At 41.8% G+C, this 21,363-nt stretch overlaps 2 protein-coding genes across 4 annotated transcripts in view; both read right to left on the reverse strand.

Annotated features, from left to right (window-relative positions):
* The window catches only part of LOC125432722 (pancreatic alpha-amylase-like), a 29,546-nt gene extending 28,749 nt beyond the window's left edge, over positions 1 to 797 (reverse strand). The window contains exon 1 of the mRNA XM_048496595.1: positions 666 to 797. The gene's annotated coding sequence lies outside the window, so the exon portion shown is untranslated. The remainder of the gene's footprint in view (positions 1 to 665) is intronic.
* Positions 506 to 18,537, reverse strand: RNPC3 (RNA binding region (RNP1, RRM) containing 3). 3 transcript variants are annotated; one of them, XM_048496599.1, is made up of 15 exons: positions 18,329 to 18,537; positions 15,861 to 15,908; positions 14,675 to 14,793; positions 13,837 to 13,920; positions 12,923 to 13,034; positions 11,928 to 11,996; positions 10,561 to 10,709; positions 9,314 to 9,439; positions 8,317 to 8,453; positions 7,561 to 7,722; positions 7,241 to 7,335; positions 7,093 to 7,151; positions 6,297 to 6,429; positions 4,669 to 4,748; positions 506 to 1,490 (listed from the first exon to the last, which is right to left on the reverse strand). In XM_048496599.1, the coding sequence occupies exons 1-14, from the start codon at positions 18,497 to 18,499 to the stop codon at positions 4,689 to 4,691; spliced, it is 1,524 nt and encodes a 507-aa protein (XP_048352556.1). In that variant the 5' UTR covers positions 18,500 to 18,537; the 3' UTR covers positions 506 to 1,490; positions 4,669 to 4,688. The 3 variants fall into 3 exon arrangements, with proteins under 3 accessions (XP_048352556.1, XP_048352554.1, XP_048352555.1); XM_048496597.1 differs by having other exon boundaries at positions 506 to 1,559; XM_048496598.1 differs by having other exon boundaries at positions 506 to 742; positions 18,329 to 18,536.
* Between the last annotated feature and the right edge of the window lie 2,826 nt (positions 18,538 to 21,363).

Consider the following 21,363-nt stretch of genomic DNA (forward strand, 5'->3'; position numbering starts at 1 on the left):
AAAAAACTATTTGTGGTGGGGGTTGTAGTAAGGAAAAGGTTAGGATTACGCTCAGCAGAAATATTGGCTGGATTCAATCCAGGGTATCTTTCAATGCTTGAGTGAGTACCTCAACGTAAGAAGAACACACAGATCTTTCACAATTTTATTTGGTGGAAGAGTCGAAAAAGAATGTTTTTCTATGTCCCATGTGTTCACTGAGTAGCATCTCTATACAACCACCCATCATGACTTCTTTAATGTATCACCCAGATTATATATGCTGACCAGCCTTTCAGACAAATAGCTGGATTCCATTTCACCCTGGCACAATCTTCAGACCCAAGACACTGTTAGGATTGACTGAATACTTCCTCTCCTTACGTCTACTAACCAGTTTCTAATACATAAACCTATTTTAATGTATGTGTACATGCAAATACATTATTGCACATATATATGGCACATGTGTCACCTTTTTATTACAGGGAAAAAAGATTTGTTTAGAAAAACAGAACTACACAAACACAAAAATGAATAATTTATTAGATGCTTGAACAAAATACACTTTCCCACATTTGCAATGTGATTTTTTTGGAAGAGTGTCACTGTTTAAAAGAACATTCACACCTAAGGCTGAAGAACTGAACTGGGTTTTTAAATGAATTTGAAATGACAGTACGCACTGTTCAACAATCCAGCAGACCACGCATCTTCTCCTAGAGCTCGAATGCACTTGAAAGACATGGAATTCAAAACGAACCTGGAATGATTTAACGGTGTATTAAAACACATACACACATTGAACAGCTGAAAGGTTCAGATGATGATGAACACTAAAGAAATGTGTCTGAACTTGCAAGATCTCACTTTTTTGCATGCAGAAGTGTGTCTAATTCTATCTTAAAGTAATGAGGAAAGACAAAAGAAGCTATTACTTTCCAGTTATATTGTTTAACAAATACTGCTTCAATTCCTGGTCCCTTTCTTCAGAGAAACATTTTTAAAAAGCAGCTGAAATGCAGATCCTACTCATCAGAAAGAAAGTATTACAAAAAGCATATTAGTGTCAAGATTGCATTTTTCTCCTCTGCAATGCCATGAAATTGCTTCCACGATACACTCTAAACACAAATTCAGGGCCAGAATCTCAGTTTGTATAAAGCATTTTTAAAAACTCTACCAACGTAAGCAGAGCAGTTTATACTGGTTGATGATCTGGTACTTGAACCTGTGTTGCTTAGTACAAGGGATTAAAATGTTATATTTTAAGGCTACACATTTACATGGGCACCCTGACAAACAGGAGGGAATAATTAAATAATCTTTTGAGACATCTGGGATTGAAGTTGTTCTATCAGTGATGTACCTGTTTACTGCTGAAGCCAATACCAGAAGAGAACTTTTGAGAACTTATTTTTTTCAGAAAAAAAATTACGCAAAAGGATACAACAAGAAAGGATACACTTTGCATGACACAGTATTACTGCAGTATTTACGCAGGAATGCTTCTAAGGAAGAACAGCAGAATGCGGTTTTACTTTTAGTCCCTGGTACAGTTCTTTCATTCTTTAAACTGCCTATTTTAAAAAGGTCATTTTTAAAAATCTGTCACCAGAAACATAATTAATGTGTTCAACAGATGCAATGCCACACCAAGTAAATATTACTTAAATTGCTCTGTTAGTGCAATAAGGAAGAAAACAATGCTTGGAGACTGGGGACTATGGCATCATTTAGGAAAAGAGTGCCAGAAGGTGCCAACAGGTGATAAACCACTAATCCTGACACACCAGATTTCTAGTAGACATGATTTCCAAAAGCTATTCTTTCTCCATCACCTTCTTTTAACATGACTGTCTCAGAGGGAAACTGCCCAGCCTTCCAAATTTGTGCTGAACTGATAGGTTCTGGCATCAACCCTTCTGTCTAATCCCCCAGTCTGTGTTCAGTGTCTTCTGAAAAATAAGATCTTAGGAAGTGACAGCAAGAGAGTAGCTCACTGATCTGTCTTCTTAGGGAAAGCTAAACTCTATCTATGCACTCTGCAAAACACAACTGTGAAACCGAGCTATTTTCATGTATTCTCCTTCAGCACAGCACTGAATTCCTCCCCCATGGATCTGGTACAAGGACTGCCACTACTTTGTTATAGTACAACTGGACATATCCACAGTGAAAAAATGGTTACCTCTTAAAAGTTATGTGTAATGCTTGGATCAACTGTTGTTAACTTTGCTGATGAACATACACCATATTGCCCCTAATTGTATCACAATAAACGACTGTGGAAGTCAATATATGCAAGATAATTTAATTTACAAATGTCAAACTCAAACAAGACAGTCAGCTTGTGCTGGCCCTGATCTCCCTCTACAGTAATCACCAGTTCTGCCTCACCAGTCAGCATGTAGAGATGAGAAATATTTTGTGAGAGAACATACTGAAATCAATGTGCAGCGGGACATTTTTTAGCAAATGCATCATCTCAATTGAGTGCATACCTCCACCCTGCACAGTTGTGAAGAGTAGTTTATAAAACTACTGCATCAATTTTAGATTTTATTTCGAAAAAAAGAATACTCAGCCACAATATTTGGCAGATCACTCTTAAACAGTAGCTTTTTAAAGACTTTGATCAAGTGTACTTGCCTTGTTTAACGTCAGACAGAAGTCACACTTCTAAATAGTGGGCACCAAACCTATAAAGAGCCACCTGCAGTCTTTTTACAAGTATCTAAAAGTGTTTAGAAATAAAGCTTATATAATGCACAATTTTCATTCAGATTTCACTTGTGGATAAATATTAAGTGACAAAACTTAAAAAAATACTACCTTTCCGCTGATTTTCTAGAACAGAAAATATTTGACTAACAACAACAGTAAAGTGTTATATACAAACCATTAAAATCTGTTAAGGCTCTAACATCTTGTTAATTGTGTTGAAAAAGGGGGGAAAGAAAATAAATGAGTGGATAATTATATCAAATAAGAAGTGTATAATTTAATATTAAAACCTGTATTTGATAAGTCTTAGACAATGATAGTAATTATGTATTAACATTTTTATTAATAGGTTTAATTGCATAGAACCTGTTTTTTTAAATCTTGTCTTTTAAAAATTTTCTTCTGTAAAATATATTGATCATGTTATGATTTTATAGACCATCATTTGGCATACTTATATTAGCCCCCTCAATGTTCAGAATTGTAATTAAGATAATTTCCATTTTCTGTTTGCTATTTATATTGTTCTTACGGTTTTCTTCTCTCTTTTTCTATTATTGAAAAATAAAACAAGCACAACAGTAATTTGTTATGAATCTGATACAATTTTGTGCTGTGAACTAGGTGGCACCCTGTTGTGAAGATACATTAGATGTAAAGCCCTTTCTGCACGGGTGCTGAGCGGGGGGTGTATTGGCATAAATAATGCCGATGCGCACCCCAGCGGGACCATTCTCGAGTTTGACAGATGGTTCTGTGAAGGTACGAGGGGAAATAGCGCAGCCTTCGCGATTGCTGTGCTCTTGCAACTAACCGGCTTACCTGCTCCTGCTGGCTTCTGTCGCGTTGTGGAGGCCAAGGGACACACACCCCTGGCCAAAGCGACGGCTCTGAAGACAGAGACCAGGGGGTCGTGTCTTCTGGCCTCCACAATGAAACGGAAGCCAGCAGGAGCAGGTAAGCCAGTTGGGGAAGGTGGGAGGGAAATGCCACCTTTCAGCCACTGCTGTTTGCATGGCAGCAGCTGGAAGGCGCCACTTTTGAAAAACCTTGCTCATGGAGTGAGGTTCAAAAGTGGCATTTCCAAGCGGCGCGAGCATGGTGCTGCTGCATCGCAGCAGCACCTGCTATGAGAACGCCTCCCCAGGGACAGCGTTTTTGCCATCCCTGGGGTGCTGTATTCCGCCTGTGCGGAAACAACCTAAGTTACCTTTAATGATGACAGCTATTTTTTAGCATTTTAATGGTGATGATTATAATACTGCTCTCCCTTGGGCAGTTTTTTAAAGGAAGGGTATATAGGATTGATTCCTACCTTAGAAATTTACAGAAATGTCCATGATCAAGGTGTACACCATGGAATAAAGTAAATAAAGTCAATTTATATTCTAAAGTGAAGAAGTTTGTGCATTAACATTATTCCCATTCTATTAAAGGGTAGAAGAGAACGGCAGTCTCTCTTCTGGCCCTTGCTAAAATATATGCAAAAGAACCAACTCCATACAAGGATTTGGGTAACAGATAAAATCACAATTTAATCTAAAGTGCCAGATGATTTATTAGGCAAAAAATTGTTAATTTGCTGAAATGCACTGTAGCATTTGATCATTTCACTGTGTATTATAAATAAAGCTGGCAACAAGTGTTTTTTTTTTAATGTGAAAAATTTGGTTCAGGAAATCTTAGAAGTCAAAGGCACCAAAAATTTAGCCAGAAGAAATGCCTTGATTATGTTAAAAACAAAAGGTATGCATTAATTTAAGTTAGAGTTCTAGACAGTGGGAACTAAAGACAAACACTCCAGTCCAGCAAGAACACAAATCACTTTCCACATGCAATGTCAGTGTGCATCTGAATGGCCATTTGTATCCAAGTTCTATTGAACTGGCTGCATGTGTCTTTTGATGTAAATGGCAGCTAACTATAGGCAACAAATAACATGAGTTCTTACGAGTTACTTACGTTCACAGCTTTCTCTTCTCCTATCTTTTCCTTTTATCATTTTTTGAATCCTGCTTTGGTCTTGCTGAACGAGCAAATTGCTAGGATTTGATTAAGGAACATGCACCCTAGTCCAAGTGGCAGTTGTTAGAAAGAATTCATGCAGCAAAACATATTTGCAAATGTTAAAGATCATGGAAAAGTAAACATGCTGTCCAACTAAGCGTGTCACTATTTATAATCATTTACTGCAAAGCTGTCAAAAAACCTTTGGGGGAAAGGTAGTTGCAAAAAACACACACATTTTAAGGCATCCAAAAACAGGAGAAAGAATCTTGTCCTATTAGCCCAAGTAGATAACTGTTGAAGGTTTTAGTTCCCTTGATATCTAACTACATGGATAATTCTAAGTATATAGATATCCTAATATGTTCACTAACATATACAACTGGAGGTAAGCACCATCTGAGCTACAGTCTAAAGGGATAAATAAATTGATTATATTTAGATCAATGTTAAAGTATATTGTGCATCAGAGTGTAAATATGAAGGATTGTTGCAGATTGTGCAGCTATGAAAAAGACATGAAACTAACAGCCCCGCTGAATGCACATCTCAGCTTGTGAGGTGTCCAAGGCACATCTAGTCTGAATATCCAGACATTACAAAAATGTACACGGTCTAGACATTTTTCCTTCTTCACCTGCTTATTTTTCTATCTGAAGTCCAATTCAAATGGCTTGTGGACACTGCTCCAACAAGTAGAACTCTGGGCTCCTTGAGAATGTACTGGGCCCTGCACCACAGTAAAAACTGGTCCTTACACCACAGCTTATCACCTAAGATTTGTTTCCAAGTGTTCATTCAAAACAAGGGGTGATTTCAAGAGATTGCCCAATACAGAAACTGAAGCAGTTCAGCCACATGACGCTTTGATTTTTTGAATTACTTTTCAGTAATTAAGATTAGCAGTGGTTCTATAAGGAGACCCTTTCTGCAACGATGGTTAAATATGGCAGCCTGGGGACAAAGCAAAAAAACACCGTCCCTCAGGGAGCTGTTCGCTGACAGGGGGCACAGGCTGCTTTGTAGCCGCGACCGCCTCGAAGCGGTAACGAAGCCGCCACATTTTCTTACCCGCTTCCACGAAGCGAGGTTTACTGGAAGCGACGGCAGCTTCACGGCCGCTGCCGTCACTGACGGTGTTGGCTCGACAATCCCCTTGTCACCCATGCTCACTACATTGTGCAGTTGCTGGCTCGGCGTCCAGCGGCAGGGATTGCTTAGGAATACTGGTCACGCCCTCCCTGCCCTGCGACGCCGGAGCAGTCGCGCAGGGCGGGGGGGGGGTGTCCCCAGGCCTCGGCGACGTGCCGGACGGCCACAGCAACAGCAGGTCAGCAGGTCGACGGCACTCCGCAGCGCCGTCTTCCCGGCTGTTTCTGGGACCGTTTGTGCAAACGGTCACAGGGGGGTTGGGTCGGCATCGCATATGCTGACCCAACCCCAATCGTGGCCGTGTGGAAACGGCCTAAGTTACAAGTGGAAATAACAATCTAAAGCAACCTAAACATTTTGTGAATGTAAAAGCAAATTCTAAAAACCGGCTGAAATTTAAAGGGGGGGAAAACAGCTTTAGGAAAGGATACAACTACGATGGGTTTGTCAAACAAAGCATATCCGTTTACTTCCTTCAAAGCTTTCGCAGCAGCTTTTTCATTAGGAAGCCCAATAAATGCTTGTCCTTTCATACGGCCTTCTTTCATTAAGCGTATATCAAACCTAAGATGAAAAGGAAGAGAAAGAATAGTTGTATTTCCAGCTTGCCCATTACATGGCACGGTAAGGTTGCCAACAAATGGAACACAAGTACAACTTATTCCAGTACCACTTAGAAGAGCCCTGCTCTACAAGAGAGCCCTTACTATTCCTTTAACTATCAGCATGCAAACTACCTGCAAAGTTCTGAAATACTCTGGAAATAAAGAGGAAGTAGGTATCTTTTGATGCTTTCTGAAACACCTAATTTCCACCATACACTTCAACTTCAGTTTCACAAGTTGTGTGATCATGCATGATTCTTCAGCCAAGGCTATTCGATTCCCCTGCCCCCTGCTTCTCGCACAATTCACATCTCTTGTTCTTCTCCATCCTTTTCCAGATCACTCTATTTGCTGTCTCCTTAGCAGCTGTATTTATTTCCCATTATTTCTTCTCAAATTTCTTGGCCCCATCAAACTTACTTCACATATTCACTGGCTTCTTTTACTGTACAACTGTCTGCTTCCTGATGTTGGAGTTTCTCTTCACTCTAAATGTTTTGTTATCCTGTCTACCCTTCACAGACATTCACACTACAACCTGGGGGGACGGGGGCCGGAGGAGGGAAATGTGCAAAGTTCAGAGGTACCACCAGTCTACAGACGTTACTCAGTCCTCACTTACATGATACGTTCAGTTTCAGATGAAAAGTCAACATATCTTCCAAAAATAAATTTCAAATCCTAGGATTAAAATAATAAAAAAATGAGAAGTCAGTAACCTTTGACAAAGGAAATAAAAACTAGGTAACTTTCACTCAATTCCTACTTACTTTTTCCTGAACCTGCTTAGATAGATTCTTCACATAAATTCTACAGTTGGGATCACCTGGTTCATAATTTTTGAAGACAGAAAGTGTTCCCATTTCTTGAGAACAGAAAGACAAATAGATAATTGATAATTGGCATTTATATGACAATTTATTTTTACTTTAAATTTTCCCCCCACTTCCCAAGAGAATGTATAAGGGGTTGTCAAATGTTTGGATGACATTATTGTTTCACTATGTGCCCAAAGAGTTCAGCATTGTAACTCAGTATTCCAACAAAAAAACCCTAGCCATTTCTACTGTGTTCTCTAATATTTAATCACCTCTTTTGGAGACTCTTCCTTTTTCTAGCTCTCTTTTGGAAATGAATTCAGAAGGAATTTCATCATCTTCTTCTTCCATCTCATCTTTAGGACTGGAACTAGGAACAGGGAAAATTTTCCCAAATCCTGCATTCAACATTTCATCAGCTGCTGCATAGCTATCTAAGAGAAAAGACATCAGAAAAGTACTTAAAATATGATTGAGTGGCACAAGAGAGCCCAATGAAGATAAAATCTCACTTGAATTACAGGAATTACACATGCTTAAGTCCCAGTGACCCCAAACTTAACAAATATTTGTGACCAGTGTAAGTAAAGCAAAGTCAGAAAAGACAAAGACAGAAAACTAAATAGTATATGAAAAGAAAAAGACACCAAGGTATCCAACTGTAAGAATTTAATGTACATTAACAATTCCATTGCCCCTACTGAATGGTACAGAAATGGCGTCAGCTATAATTGTAATACCCACTCACATAACACGTATGTTAACAAAACCAACTAATTTGGTTGGATCTGTGTTCACTGTAGTGCAAATGCACCTAGTATCTGTGGGAGCTGCCTTGCACTGGAGAAATGTGGAAGTGCTAATGGGGAAATGTTACCTTGCAATCATACACATTACAGCAGTCCTTTGAAGGTTCTCATAACTTACCTTAAAAGGACTTCTGTCCATTTCATACCTGTCTCACAGCTACTATGCAATCCCAGATCCCAACACTGATTTATAAACTATCCATCAATAGAAGTTCATACCATTATTTTGCTCTTTCTCCAGGCTTTGCTGAAGAACAGCAGGCACATCAGTAGGAATGTGAAATTCAATTTTTTTGAGACCAACTGGCTGCGGGTGTTCAAACACATCTGAAGGTGACAGTGCTGGATGAGAGTTGCTGTTTAAAAACAATATTAAGCTCATTTAAAGATCTACACAGAACTATTCCTGCAATATAAAATGATTCCTGAAAGATCACACATTTCTCAATGGCAATATTATTCCACATACTTTTGAAAGAAAGTATTTTATATTTTACAGAACTTGATAAGCTTGTAGCCAGCCTGTTCTCTTTTTTAAAAAGATTAAAATTGTTTCGTAACTTTTGGTTTCAATTTTGCCTCTGACATCCATGTTATGAACAATTTTGAGCAATGTAGTTTTTAAAAGCGGCCTAACCATATTCCAAATAGTTTCAGAACCTCTTAATAGTTTGGAGCTTGAATGTTATCAACACTTGTGAATCATGTTTGGAACACTTCTCCTGATCAGTGTACACATGAATATACAAATATTTTCACAAACTGAGCAAATACATGTACAAAGGTGTAAAAACTCAACCTAATGAAGAACAGTTAGACAATATATTAGCCATTTTTGGAATCTAAAAAGATAAAAGCCCCATTTTGACAATATTTTTCACCAGGTAGGATGAAACTACTGTAAAAGAGTTACTCAATTCTTTGAAGGTAATATACACAAGTAGGACATTTCTGTTGTTTGTTTTGACAAAATAATGTTATCTTCAGTCACAATGTCTGGCAATCTTCTGTATGTTTAGCCACAGTATATTTCTAGTACTTGAAACTTGGTTTTGGACAATTAACTTGAGTTTTTATACCTTTTATACTTGTATTTGTTCACTTTGTATACTCACGTCACAAAAAACAACATCCATGCTCCAAACTATTATGAAAGCGGGTGCAAATCAGAAGTCGTTGCATGGAAGCACTACGTATACTAAATTCCTATCTGTACCTGTGAGAAGCAGGTAGAGAAACATTCAATAAGTCTGTTAGCTTTCTCCTTTTTCTTGCACGATGCTGCTTTGTCGGCATTTGTCGCTTGGGTTGAAGGGTGGCTATTTCCAACAGTTTTGTGTATCTAAACATTAACCAAGAAGGGTATTTCACATATTTTCAGATGGAAAATGACAAATTCTTCAGAAAAAACTTGTTGACATAATCAGTTTGCCTCTTACCCCCAGCAGCTTTTTTTTGAAGTATTTAAGAAGGATTTCTCTGGCAAATACCTGGCTTTCAAATAAACTAAAATGGCGCTGGCTCCCTTGCAGTTTCACCTCACTTTTCCTTTCCTGCACTAAGGCTTCAGAAAGGGAGAAATTGATTGGTTAGGTTTTCCACTGCCTTATGGAGAACCTGGTACAACTAAAGAGAAGCAGTAGCCAGAGCAATTGCTTCCTTTAGCCTTTGTCTATGAAGGTCTACATGACAATCAAGTTCAGGGAAGAATGCTGCCAAAGAAACTCCACTTCACGCGCAAGGTTATGGGCAGTTCTTCAAATCTGAAGATGCAACAGGAGAAGAGCTGTTCTGGCTGAGAGCCTGGAACTGGAGGTTTATTACTGAGACAGTCATAGAATAAAACAGCCCACAACACATTAAGGGACATGGTCTTTCCTACTCATTTTTTCCAGCTGCACTCTCACTCTGTTCTGTCCAGAGCCTCAAGAACTGGACAGGGAAAAAATTCATAGGACAGGCAATACCTAATCAAATATTAAAACTATTTTTAAATAATCAGGATTTGTTTAAAAATGCCTGATCAATTTTGATCAACGTTATCATTTAACAATGCATTTAAATGTATGCTTTTGCTTATAAAGTGATACAAATGCACTGAATCCTAAGTAGAGAATTTGTGACAGTTGTGTATCAAATAGACCTTTCTTTACTCATGTTTTATATCAATCAAAATACACACAGAGAGACTAAAGAAACCAGTACTACTTTTTGGCTCAATTTGGGGTAGGGGAGCAAAGGGAGTTGGGGAGGTGACTGGGCCCTATGTCGGCAGAAATGCCTTTCCCAAGGCACTTAACGCTGGTAAAGGTGTAAATCAGCCAGCGTGCAGCCACCACAGCCTCCTGGGGAGCCCAAACACAGTGCTGAGCGCCACCCACATTGCACATAAAGTCTCAGCTGTATAGTCTAATGTCTAAGGAAGTAAGGACACAGATATCATTACCGCTGATGACCACTAACCTCTCCTTATCTTCTTCATCACCACTTTCATATTCCGACTCATCTTTACTTGACTCTTGACTGTCGTCTTCTTCAGGCAAAGGAGGGGCCTCCGGAGGTAAAGGTGGAATTGGGGGAGGTGGCAGGGGCACAGGAATATATTCTTCATACTAAACAAGGGGATGCTTTTATTTAAAAAAATGCTGGCTGTCAACTATGTTTAAAGATACAGCAAATCTGCATTTCAACATAAAAAAGTACCTGTTCTCTTCTGAATTGCATTAAATTCCTACCATACCTTTCCACTATCATATAACTCAAGATGGCATATGTCAGTGGTGGCGAACCTATGGCACTCCAGATGTTATGGATTACAATTCCCATCAGCCCCTGCCAGCATGGCCAATTGGCTATGCTGGCAGGGGCTGATGGGAATTGTAGTCCATGAACATCTGGAGTGCCATAGGTTCGCCAACACGGGCATATGTGAAGTTCCCAGGAGAGCTCCTATCCAGGCACCAACCAAATCTGGATCGGCTTGGCTTCAGCAAAGTTGTTCTACTAGTAGCCTTCCAACCATAAACTTGGAATGAAGTAGTACGCATCACAACATTTCACTTACTAACCACTTACTAACTTGTGTTGCAAAAGGCTAACATCCACGGCGTCCTCATACCATCAAAAGAAAAAGTCACTTCAGTACTCATGAAGTATACTTGGGAGATGTAATCAAGCTGTAATAGGCACCACATTCATCGCCTGCTCATGGAGGAGGAGAAGCAGCTGGGAAAGGCTAAGAAAAGAAAACCAACTGCACAAACACAGGCTGTTTCCCCACCACTGCACCAGCAAAATATCTACTGTTATTGTGAGGGGTGCAAATATCGTGGTAGTAAAAAAACAGCAATGGGGTAGAATTTGAGTTCAGAATTACTGACTGCATCTGTCACAATTCTCATGACTTTTTGTGTTAATAGATATACTGCCAATGCAAAATGAAACATCCGAATGTTTCCAACTTCTTAAAAAAATCCATTTTATTTTCTAAAACAAACTGTTCCTGAATATATACTCCATTCTAGTGGTTCTGCTGATCTTCTTGACAATGAGGAGCAGGAACAAAAGAAGCATGATACAGTACAGTGAGTCACAAAGGGCTTTAGAATTACAATTTTTCTCCTGCTCCAACACAAACGTCACATGGCAAACTGAGGAACTTCAAAATCAGTTTGGGACATGACATAGAACAGTTTGAAAAAAACCCAGTAAGATCATGCAAGACAAAGCAGTGGTCTAGATCTGCACATCAGACTTTAGGAGCCCAATGGAATATTTAAACTACATACAAGTTACTGCTTTCACTAACAATATCATTCAAAATACTGTACCAATGGAGGCCGTGCAGTAACTGGTCCAAAGGGAGGGGGAAGATTCATTTTGTTCATAAGATGTAAAACCTAAAAACAAAAACACCACATATTTGCCAGCAATCCTTAAAAGACAACTGCTCATGTTTTAACACTTTACTAAATTTAAGTATTCCATGCATCACCCGCTCCCCCCCAAAAACCTACATGGATTTCTATAATAGATTAAGTATACATATAGATGAGGCTAGATCCTGCGAATCCACTTCTCTAAAGGTACAAGCAAAGGAATCTTCCTCTGGAGCAAAATGCCTCTTCCACCTGAGGAAGCCTCTATGTGCTGGAGGAAAGTGGCACCACTAGCAAAAAAAGGGATGTATATAATCCCACTAAGAGGGGCAGACGAGCCATTTTTAATTAGAACATATTCTAAGACTGGGATCAAAAAATCCTCTTCAAAGGCAATAAATTATGCAAGTAAAGATGTCATTTATAAATCTACCAAAGGTGATTTGTTAGGACAAAGAAACTATGAAAGGCAACTTCAGTTTAGTTGGAGTTTGCCAAAGGAGTTTGCCAAAGATAAAGTGATTTTCAGCAATTCTTCCTTTCTACTGCAGAACTCCATGTTATACTCAGCATGTTCAAGGGAATACAGCAAGCTGCAGCAGAAGCACGATAATTCTCAGCTCTGAATTCACAGGATAACACCAACAAGAGCAAGCTTGCTATTTTAAAAGAAAAAGCCGAGGTAACTGCTGGATCAGGCAGTGGTGCATCTAATCCAGCATCTTGTGCACCTGCAGTCAACTAGTTGGTCTGGAGGGCCAACAAATAGGTTACAGATTCTAGGATCAGAATACAAACAAATTGTATAACTCTTTTGAGTATTTATTTACTGGTGGTAAAAATCTAAACAAATTCATTTCTATAATAATGTATTATTAAGCTACGTAATTCAGACAAGGACCAATTTTCCACCTTTAAGTCAAGAGTGAAAAGGGAACTATGCTCACCTGCACATAAAATTTAGGCACACTTGCTAAGGCATTTGCTATATTGGCGAGAATTGTGTTTGACGGAGGTGGATACAGGTACTTCAGGCAAGAGCTTAAAGGAAAAGTTAGTCTGTGGGACAAGGAAGAAACAAATCAAAGAACAGAATTTTATTGTAAAAAGACAGGCAAATTAAAAAAGCTTTATAACAAGAATTGGTCATGCATTTTGCTCTTCAATTGCAAAGGAACTATTATTTCACAATTGATTGTCACAAAATCTACAGAAATTTTAGGATTACCCTTTGTACATTTTGTGCTTTTTTCTATTTTATTCTTAAAAACTGAATATTCTGAAAAACACAGCTGTTATTATAATAGCCAAGATGAAAAGGATAAGGCAAATAATTCCAACCACCTTAGGGAATCTTCTGCTCAGACCTCCACGTTTCTCTCATGTCAGAAGAGTTAGCTACTTTTGAAATTAAAGGAATTGTCAAAAGAAATGTGCAATATAGCAGTTTTGTGCTGTTCAAAGGAACATACTAAAAAATGTCACAATTATGTGCCAGTCCATATGTTGTGGTTTGCTTCTAAAGAGACAGCCCGAGAACCATCTTATCCTACTCAGTACAATGAAGACTGGATCTCTTGAAAACCAAAAGGAAGGCCAAAGAGAGGCAACAAATATCACATGCTATTTGCAACTCCTGAACCTAGATCCCGAGTTCAATTCACTGGCAGATGAAACAGGCTTGAATAAACATTTACAAGTAGAACCACATCTTGAATTATGATGCAGGAGCAGAAAGAGATATATTAAAACAATGACATGGTTTTGATTTCTGATTCACTTGCTTATACAAGCATATAAAAGCTTTAAGGCTAGGATCCAACTAAATTTTAGCATGTGCACCACAATGCCAAACACTAACCCATGGCTAGGAGCAATTCCCCTTTCAATTTGGAGGCAGCCTAGCTTTTTCTTCTCTTTCTCTTCCTTCACTGGTTCTTCAAGACTAAAAACAAAATAAGAGAAATTACTTTACAAAAGAATTTGGCAAGGTGAAATTGCCTAATTGTATTTGCAAGGTGATTTGAAAATGGATTGCTCAATTTAACTCCTAGCAGTACAATTCTAAACAGAATTACATCCTTCTAAATCCTTGGGGTCAGGAAGGTAAAGTTCTTAGCATGACACTGCAAGTTGTCCATTCTTTACTTGAGCAAGCCAATTTGGAAAATTATATTAGACAATGTAGTAACATAATAATATAAGATTATCACTTAGGATGATGTCTATGAAGTCATTTGCTAAATTAATGCTGGCTCTTGAATATGAATTCAACCCTCTTCTATTCTGATTGTATCATTTATATACTTGAAATGACACCATCAAAATGCATTCATCAATGTGCAAAACTACTGACTTAGGGGCATCTGTGCAAAGAATGGAATGCTATTATCCAGGGGAAAAGCCTACCAGCTTCTCAAACCCTGGTCCCTGAACATTGACAATACTTGTCATTTTATGAGTAAAGGTGTTTTTAGCATCAGGGCCACAGTTTGAAAAGAATTCATTTATACACCACCTTATTTCCTTAGACTAACGGTGCAAGGGCACAAAAAAAATATGAGCACATTACCAAAATAAAAAACAAAATTAGAAATAAAGCCAAATCAGCTAAAACAAATGTATTGACAAGTATTTAGATAATTCCTTTTTTAAAAGTTGTGTGAAGTAATCAAATATGAAAATAAATATTCACATACCATTTGTCCTTTTTAGAGAGAGAAGTCTGACTAACTGCATGAACACTGTCTTGGTCCTTTGCATATTCAGCTACCAGAGTGTGACCCAGTAGGCTCAGCTGATGAAGTCTTGATAACGCCTTTAATCAAACACAACAGGCAACTAAATCAAGTCATATTTAAATGCATTTCAGAACAGACTGATAATCTCCCTTCAGATCTGAGCTGACATAAAAGCTTGAGCAGTGTGGGAAACGATTAGCAATTTTCCTTTTCCTCCACTCTCTTAATGATTAAAACTACCAATGGCAAGGTTTTAAGGCCTACATAATTCATATATTGGCAGATCTTCAAACAGAGACTGAGAGCCAGTGTGGGGATTAAGAGTGTGAGACCTAGGTTTGAATCTTTCCCCACACCATGGAAGACTGCTGGTGATCTTGGCTAGTAGCACTCTCTCAGTCTAACCTACTTTACAAAGTTGTGAGGATAAAATGGAAGAAAGATGAAAGATGCAAACTGTCTTAGGTCTATACCAGGTGAAAAAGGAAGAATGCATATTAAATAAAATAGAACCATTCAGGAACATAAACTGTATGTTACAACTCAACATAAAAATACAGATGTCTGCCTCAAAAAGCATACTCTCTAACCAAAAAGGAAGGAGGAGAACATGTGCAAAGGTACAGATAGCAAACAGATGTGCCACCCTAATGTAGAAATGGCTCTCACTGACTAAAAGGCACAAAGGCAGGAATACATGGAACAGACTTCCTAATTTATAATCTGTGTTTATTTTATCTTTAGAAGGTATAAAAATAATATTTTACAGCAGCCTTGCACAACTAATTGTCCAGTAGCTGACAAGATCTATCTAAAACTTGACAAATCACCCAATTTTGCTGCTTTCCAAGGACTGGCAGATATTTCTCTAAAGATTATTCAGATTATGCAGTGCTATTTCACAGGTTGGTCCTGTGACACAAACATTAAAATCTGCCAACTGTATGTAAATGAGGTTAACCTAATTTACAAAAAAATTACTGTTTTCTAGTCCTATTAGTTAACATTTTCCGTACCTAACCCATTTTATACTCCTGTTCCCCAAAACAGTCTATGTAATCTTCACACTTGCGTAATCTTCTGCCCCCAGTCTTAAAACTTTATTTATATATTGAAAAAGGTTAGTAAGAGTTCCAAAACACACCTGAGCAGCTGCATTTTCATGGGCAAAAGTAGCAAAGGCTGTGTGTTTCTGAAAAACAAGTAAAAACAATTGTGAGGAAAGATGAATAACAATCCACTTAGCCTCAGAACTTTTGAAAGCAGTAGAGATGAACCACTTCAACTGAGGAAAGGAAGCAAGATAGTTTTCCCATGTTAGAACAGAACACCCTGAAGTCCAAGAAACTGTGAGGAGATGCTTTGATTCTGGTGCATGGATTAAGTTTCAGCAACAACTTTCTTATACTTATTCTTCACCCCAGAATTGGAAAACAGAAAGATATAGTTTTTATCTATTTCCTCACAAGTCTTACAACAATCCCGTAAACAATCCCCTAAAGTAACTTAAAGATAGACGGGTTATTCTTTTATTCTAAAGCTCATTCCTTAAACAACCCTGACCTGCTCGTAATCCAAGCAATTTAAGAGTAGTAAAAGAATGCTCACATACTACAGAACAATCGTTTCAAAGCATTCCTGTAAGCAAAAGAGCACGCTAAATAAGTTTTTCACTCTTATGTTATACCTAAATCTTTTTGGCTATGAACATCAATTTGAATTTAAAGGGCATTATTATCCTGTGTGTTTGCAGCAGTTTCTCTTTAGGTTTTTCTGAACATCACGTTTAGATCTTTTGGTCTCCCATATCTACTTTACCCAGAGACCTTCCCAGGGCAAGACAAAAAGATTTAGCTTTCTGGGGCAGCAGATTCTTGGAGGTAGATGGAAAGATCTAATGGGTAAGTCCTGAGGCATCCCAGCGGTGCCCCACTGGATCTTGAGGTTCAGTCCAAAGTGGCTTTTTCCCAGCAGATCGCGGAGAAAATATTTCCCATATTAAGTCTGCTGGAGAAACGTTAAGAACCACGCAACCCTTGCCTAGAAGGAAACGCGGCAATGCAATAAGAAATACCCCCAGTCTAACCCATATAGACCAAGGATCAGGAACCTTTTCCCCTCAAAGAGCCATTTGACTCACCCTCCCCGCTCACCCACCCACCCACCCGCACGCCCCCTGCTCCACTCCCCCGCCACTTGCTCCCCCCCCCCCGCCGGCTCACCCCCGCGCCTGAAGGGAAGGTGAGGATGGGGCCGGCGGCCCCGCAACCAGCGAGCCAGGCAGGAGGCAAAACCCACGGAGCGGCCTAGCCGGCCTTGGGCGATGGATGCGCCCGCCCTGCTCCCTGCAGGGCGGGCGAAGAGGGGGCCGGTGGCTCGGCTTGGCTGGCTGCTGGGAGAGCGCTCGCCCCGCAACCTAGCCGGCCTTGGGCGATGGATGCGCCCGCCCTGGTGCCTGCAGGGCGGGCGAAGATGGGGCCGGCGGCTCGGCTGGCCGCTGGGAGAGCGCTCACCCCGCAACCAGCGAGCCGGGCAGGAGGCAAAACCCGCGGAGCGGCCTAGCCGGCCGTGGGCGATGGATGCGCCCGCCCTGCTCCCTGCAGGGCGGGTGAAGATGGGGCCAGCGGCTCGGCTTGGCCAGCCGCTGGGAGAGCGCTCGCCCCGCAACCAGCGGGGTGGGCGGGAAGCAAGCCCGCGGCGTGGCCTAGCCAGCCTTGGGTGATGGATGCGCCCGCCCTGCTGCCTGCAGGGCGGGCGAAGATGGGGCCGGCGTTCGGCCTGGTCACAGAGCTTCGCCCGCAACTGAGTGGGCGGGTGTAAGCAAGGCTGGCTCCAGCGGCGGTAGCCTAACCGGAGCTGCAGGTGATGGATGCATCAGGGCGAAAGATGGTGCCGGGCGGCTCCGGCAGCGACGCCCGGGCTGGGAGAGCGCTTCGCCTCCCGCAACCAGTGCGGGCGGGTGCGGGAAGCAAGCCCGCTGGCGTGTAGCCTAACCAGCCTTTGGGTGATCGCGCCGCCCAGTGCTGCACAGAGATTGGGTGAAAGGTGAGGCGGCGATGGCAAAGCCGGCTTCTGGGCTTCAGCGCCGCCTGCGAACTTCGTGCGGGCGGGTGGGAAGCAAGCCCGCGGCGTGGCCTAGCCAGACTTGGGTGATGGATGCATCAGGGCGAAGATGGGGCCGGCGGCTCGGCTTGGCCGGCCGCCGGGAGAGCGCTCGCCCCGCATCCAGCTGAGCAAGCGGGAAGCAAGCCCGCAGCGCGGCCTTGCCAGCCGTGGGCGATGGATGTGCCCGCCCTGCTGCCTGCAGGGTGGGCGAGGATGGGGCCGGTGGCTCGGCTCATGGAGTTGCAGAACAGCGGCGGAAGAGCCGCATGCGGCTCGCAAGCCTCGGTTTCCCGACCCCTGATATAGACGGACAGGAACGACGAGTAGATCGATAGACAGATTTGTGAACGTGGGCTGTGCATAATCTCATCCTGATGCTATATTTGCAAACAAGGATATACATCTCCCACAGCTTCCCCCTTGCAGAAAGGGCAGAATCTAATACTGCCCCTGCACAGCAGAGATCCCCTCTGACAGCCCCGATACTCGAGGCGCTCCACGCCTCACCAGCCTCCCGTAGTCAGAGAGGACCCGCACAGACAACGCGCCGAAATGCCTCAGCAACTCCTCCTTCTCCGCGGGCGACAACGCCGAGGGCAGGTGCCGAACTAGCAACGTCCGGCTATGCTTGCTCCGCAGCGCACTGGGCTGCAGCTCCTCCGTCCTGGGCGCCGCCATGTTTTGACATGGAGGCGGCGGTGTTCTCGCGCTAGAAAACACCTCCCAGTTGAAGCACAAACAGTAGCAGAGTATCGCGAGATGGGGGGGGGGGGTAGCTAAATCCTAAAGGGATACAGTCCCACTGCAATTGTTTAAACACTTCCGTTATCGTTGACCTGTTTGCCACTGTGCTCCTTTTCCTGCTATGTGGTGACAAATCATAGAGATGCAGAGATAGAGCAATGCCCCGTAGTAGCTTTTGCTTTAGCAACGGAAAATTTGGTTGGGCAGTTTTTTTCCCCCCATTGGCCTAAGTCTGAATGGATAGAATCGTAGAAATGGTAATTGATGTCGGGCTCTTGATCTCCGCGATGTAGGAAAAGAGTGAATGAGTCTATGGCGGGAAATCAGATGGAAGAAGTTGCTTCAAACAGCTCCAGGGTGACTTTACTTTTCTTTTGCAATACCAGCCTCCTGCACGGTACTGATAGAAAACTGTCAAAACTGCAGCGGAATTTTGTGGACAGATAAATCAAATAGCACAATTTGCACAAAAAACCTGAAACTCTTCTTTTCTGCAATGTTTTTCCTTTTTTCTCCACACTACTATTGAGCTGGCCATGATGCAGCTTCACAGAATCGATTCCCTAGTATCCAGGAGGAAAAAAAGCAACCAGTCTGGCCAGATGTGCAGGAAGGAGTGGGTGGCTCTGTACAAAGGGATGACACAGCACTCATGCTTTCCTTGAAGAACATGGAACTGGGGAATAATTCTGCTTCCAACATTAATATTTTAATAAAGACATTAGACCTAAGAGGATTAAGAGCGAGTGCATGGGTCATCTGAACAGCATTCAAAAGAAAACTTTTCTGGCAGGGATAGTCATTCAGGCTATTGTAATCTGCACAGAGCATTGTAGGAATTTGCCTTCCCCTTCCTTGTGGAAAAAGTTATAAACACTAACAATGTTATTTTGTTCCTGAAGAAGGAACCTATATCGATCGATCTTTTGCTAACTCTGTGCCACACATAACTTACCAGAAATGTCAGCCACTTCACAAACACCTATTAGCAAATGTCAGGGGGGAACCTAGGCAAACTGGCGCCCAGGGACAAAATCTGAGTTTGGCGCCTCCCCACCCACCCGGCGTATGGGCGGCCACCCTCCCCCACCATGACCAAACAATGATTTTTTTGTACCAGCTCACAAAACACCTCCCACTCCCATCAAAACATACATGGCTCTCTCCCCACCAACTCTTCCTAATTTCCTAATCACAACAACCCTATGAGGTAGGTTGTTAGCCTGAGAAAAAACTCCAAGCCAGTGCAAGTGGGTATTAAGCATGTAAATCTCTCACAAATCACCCCCAGCAAAACATTTACCAAACAAATGTCAGCATCATCTCTCACAAAACACCTCCAGTGGAATCCACCCCCAAACAGCATCACTTTCAATGGTGTTTAAACTAGAGAACTCAGATTCTTCTTTTAAATCTACCTTAAAGGGAGAATCTGGGGTCCCCGGTTAAAACAAAATTGAAAGTGATGCTGTTTGGGGGTGGATTCTCCCCCACCCTGAAACAGCATCACTTTTGAGAGTTGGAGATTGAGATGAAACAAATACCAGATTAAGCTGGAATCTGGGCAAATTTGGGCACATTCAGACAAAAATTGTCCGATTATGTCCTGCCCAAATATGAACAAATGCAAATGCAAGGTATTTGGGTTGGGGGGGGGTATTTTTGGTGTTTTTTCAGCCTGCAGGGAGTGCATTTTTAAAGCTAGTGTCACCACGATTTCAGGGCATCATCCAGAGACTGCCCTGATGATACCACCCAAGTTTGGCAATGTTTGGTTCAGAGGCAGCAAAGTTATGGGCGGCCAAATGGAATGCCCCCATCCCCATTGTTTTCAATGGAAGCTAACCTGAGATGGGGGCTACCCATTTGAGGGACCATAACTTTGGTCCCCCGAACATAACTTCACCAAACGTGGGTGGCATCATAAGAATAGTTAACAGATGATACCCTGAAATGTTGGTGTCACTAGCTTTAAAAATACATCCCTTCCAGGCACCCCAAGAAATGTGCCCAAGATTCTTTGTTTTGCAGTGACTTTGCTCCATTGTAGCTAATGAGGAATTTCTGAAACAGCCTGCACATTTTTGAAGATAGAGGCACCAGACTTTCAAGGTGGCTCCAAGAGGCCTTGAGTAATAGCATCCAAGCTTGGTGAGCTTTGCTTCTGGAGTGGCGGGGGGGGGGGGGGGGGGAGAGAGTTCAGAGAGAACTCAGCCCACAGGCTTTCATGTGCAGAAGCGGGGAAACAAAATAAGCCTTTTGGGGGCCCATAAAATTGAACCCCCAGAAGCAAAGGTCTCCAAACCTGGATGCTATTACCAGGAGGCCCTTCTGGAGCCACCCTGAAAGTCTGGTGCCTCTATCTTCAAAAATGTGCAGCCTGCCTACACACTCAGAAATTCCCCATTGGCTACAATGGAGCAAAGTCACTGCAAAACAAAGAATCTTGGACAAATTTCTTGGGGTGCCTGGAAGGGGTGTATTTTTAAAGCTAGTGACACCAAATTTTCAAGGTATCATCTGCTAACTATTCTTATGATGCCACCCAAGCTTGGTGAAGTTGTGTTCAGGGGGACCAAAGTTATGGTCCCTCAAATGGGTAGCCCCCATCTCAGGTTAGCTCCCATTGAAAACAATGGGGATGGGGGCACCCCCTTTGGGGGTCCATAACTTTGCATCCCCTGAACCAAACATCACCAAATTTGGGTGGTATCATCAGGACAGTCTCTGGATGGTATCCTGAAATCATGGTGCCACTAGCCTTAAAAATGCGCCCCTTGCAGGCCGGAACTATAAAT

Source organism: Sphaerodactylus townsendi, linkage group LG05 (assembly GCF_021028975.2).
Source record: "Sphaerodactylus townsendi isolate TG3544 linkage group LG05, MPM_Stown_v2.3, whole genome shotgun sequence".
NCBI classification, from domain to species: domain Eukaryota; kingdom Metazoa; phylum Chordata; class Lepidosauria; order Squamata; family Sphaerodactylidae; genus Sphaerodactylus; species Sphaerodactylus townsendi.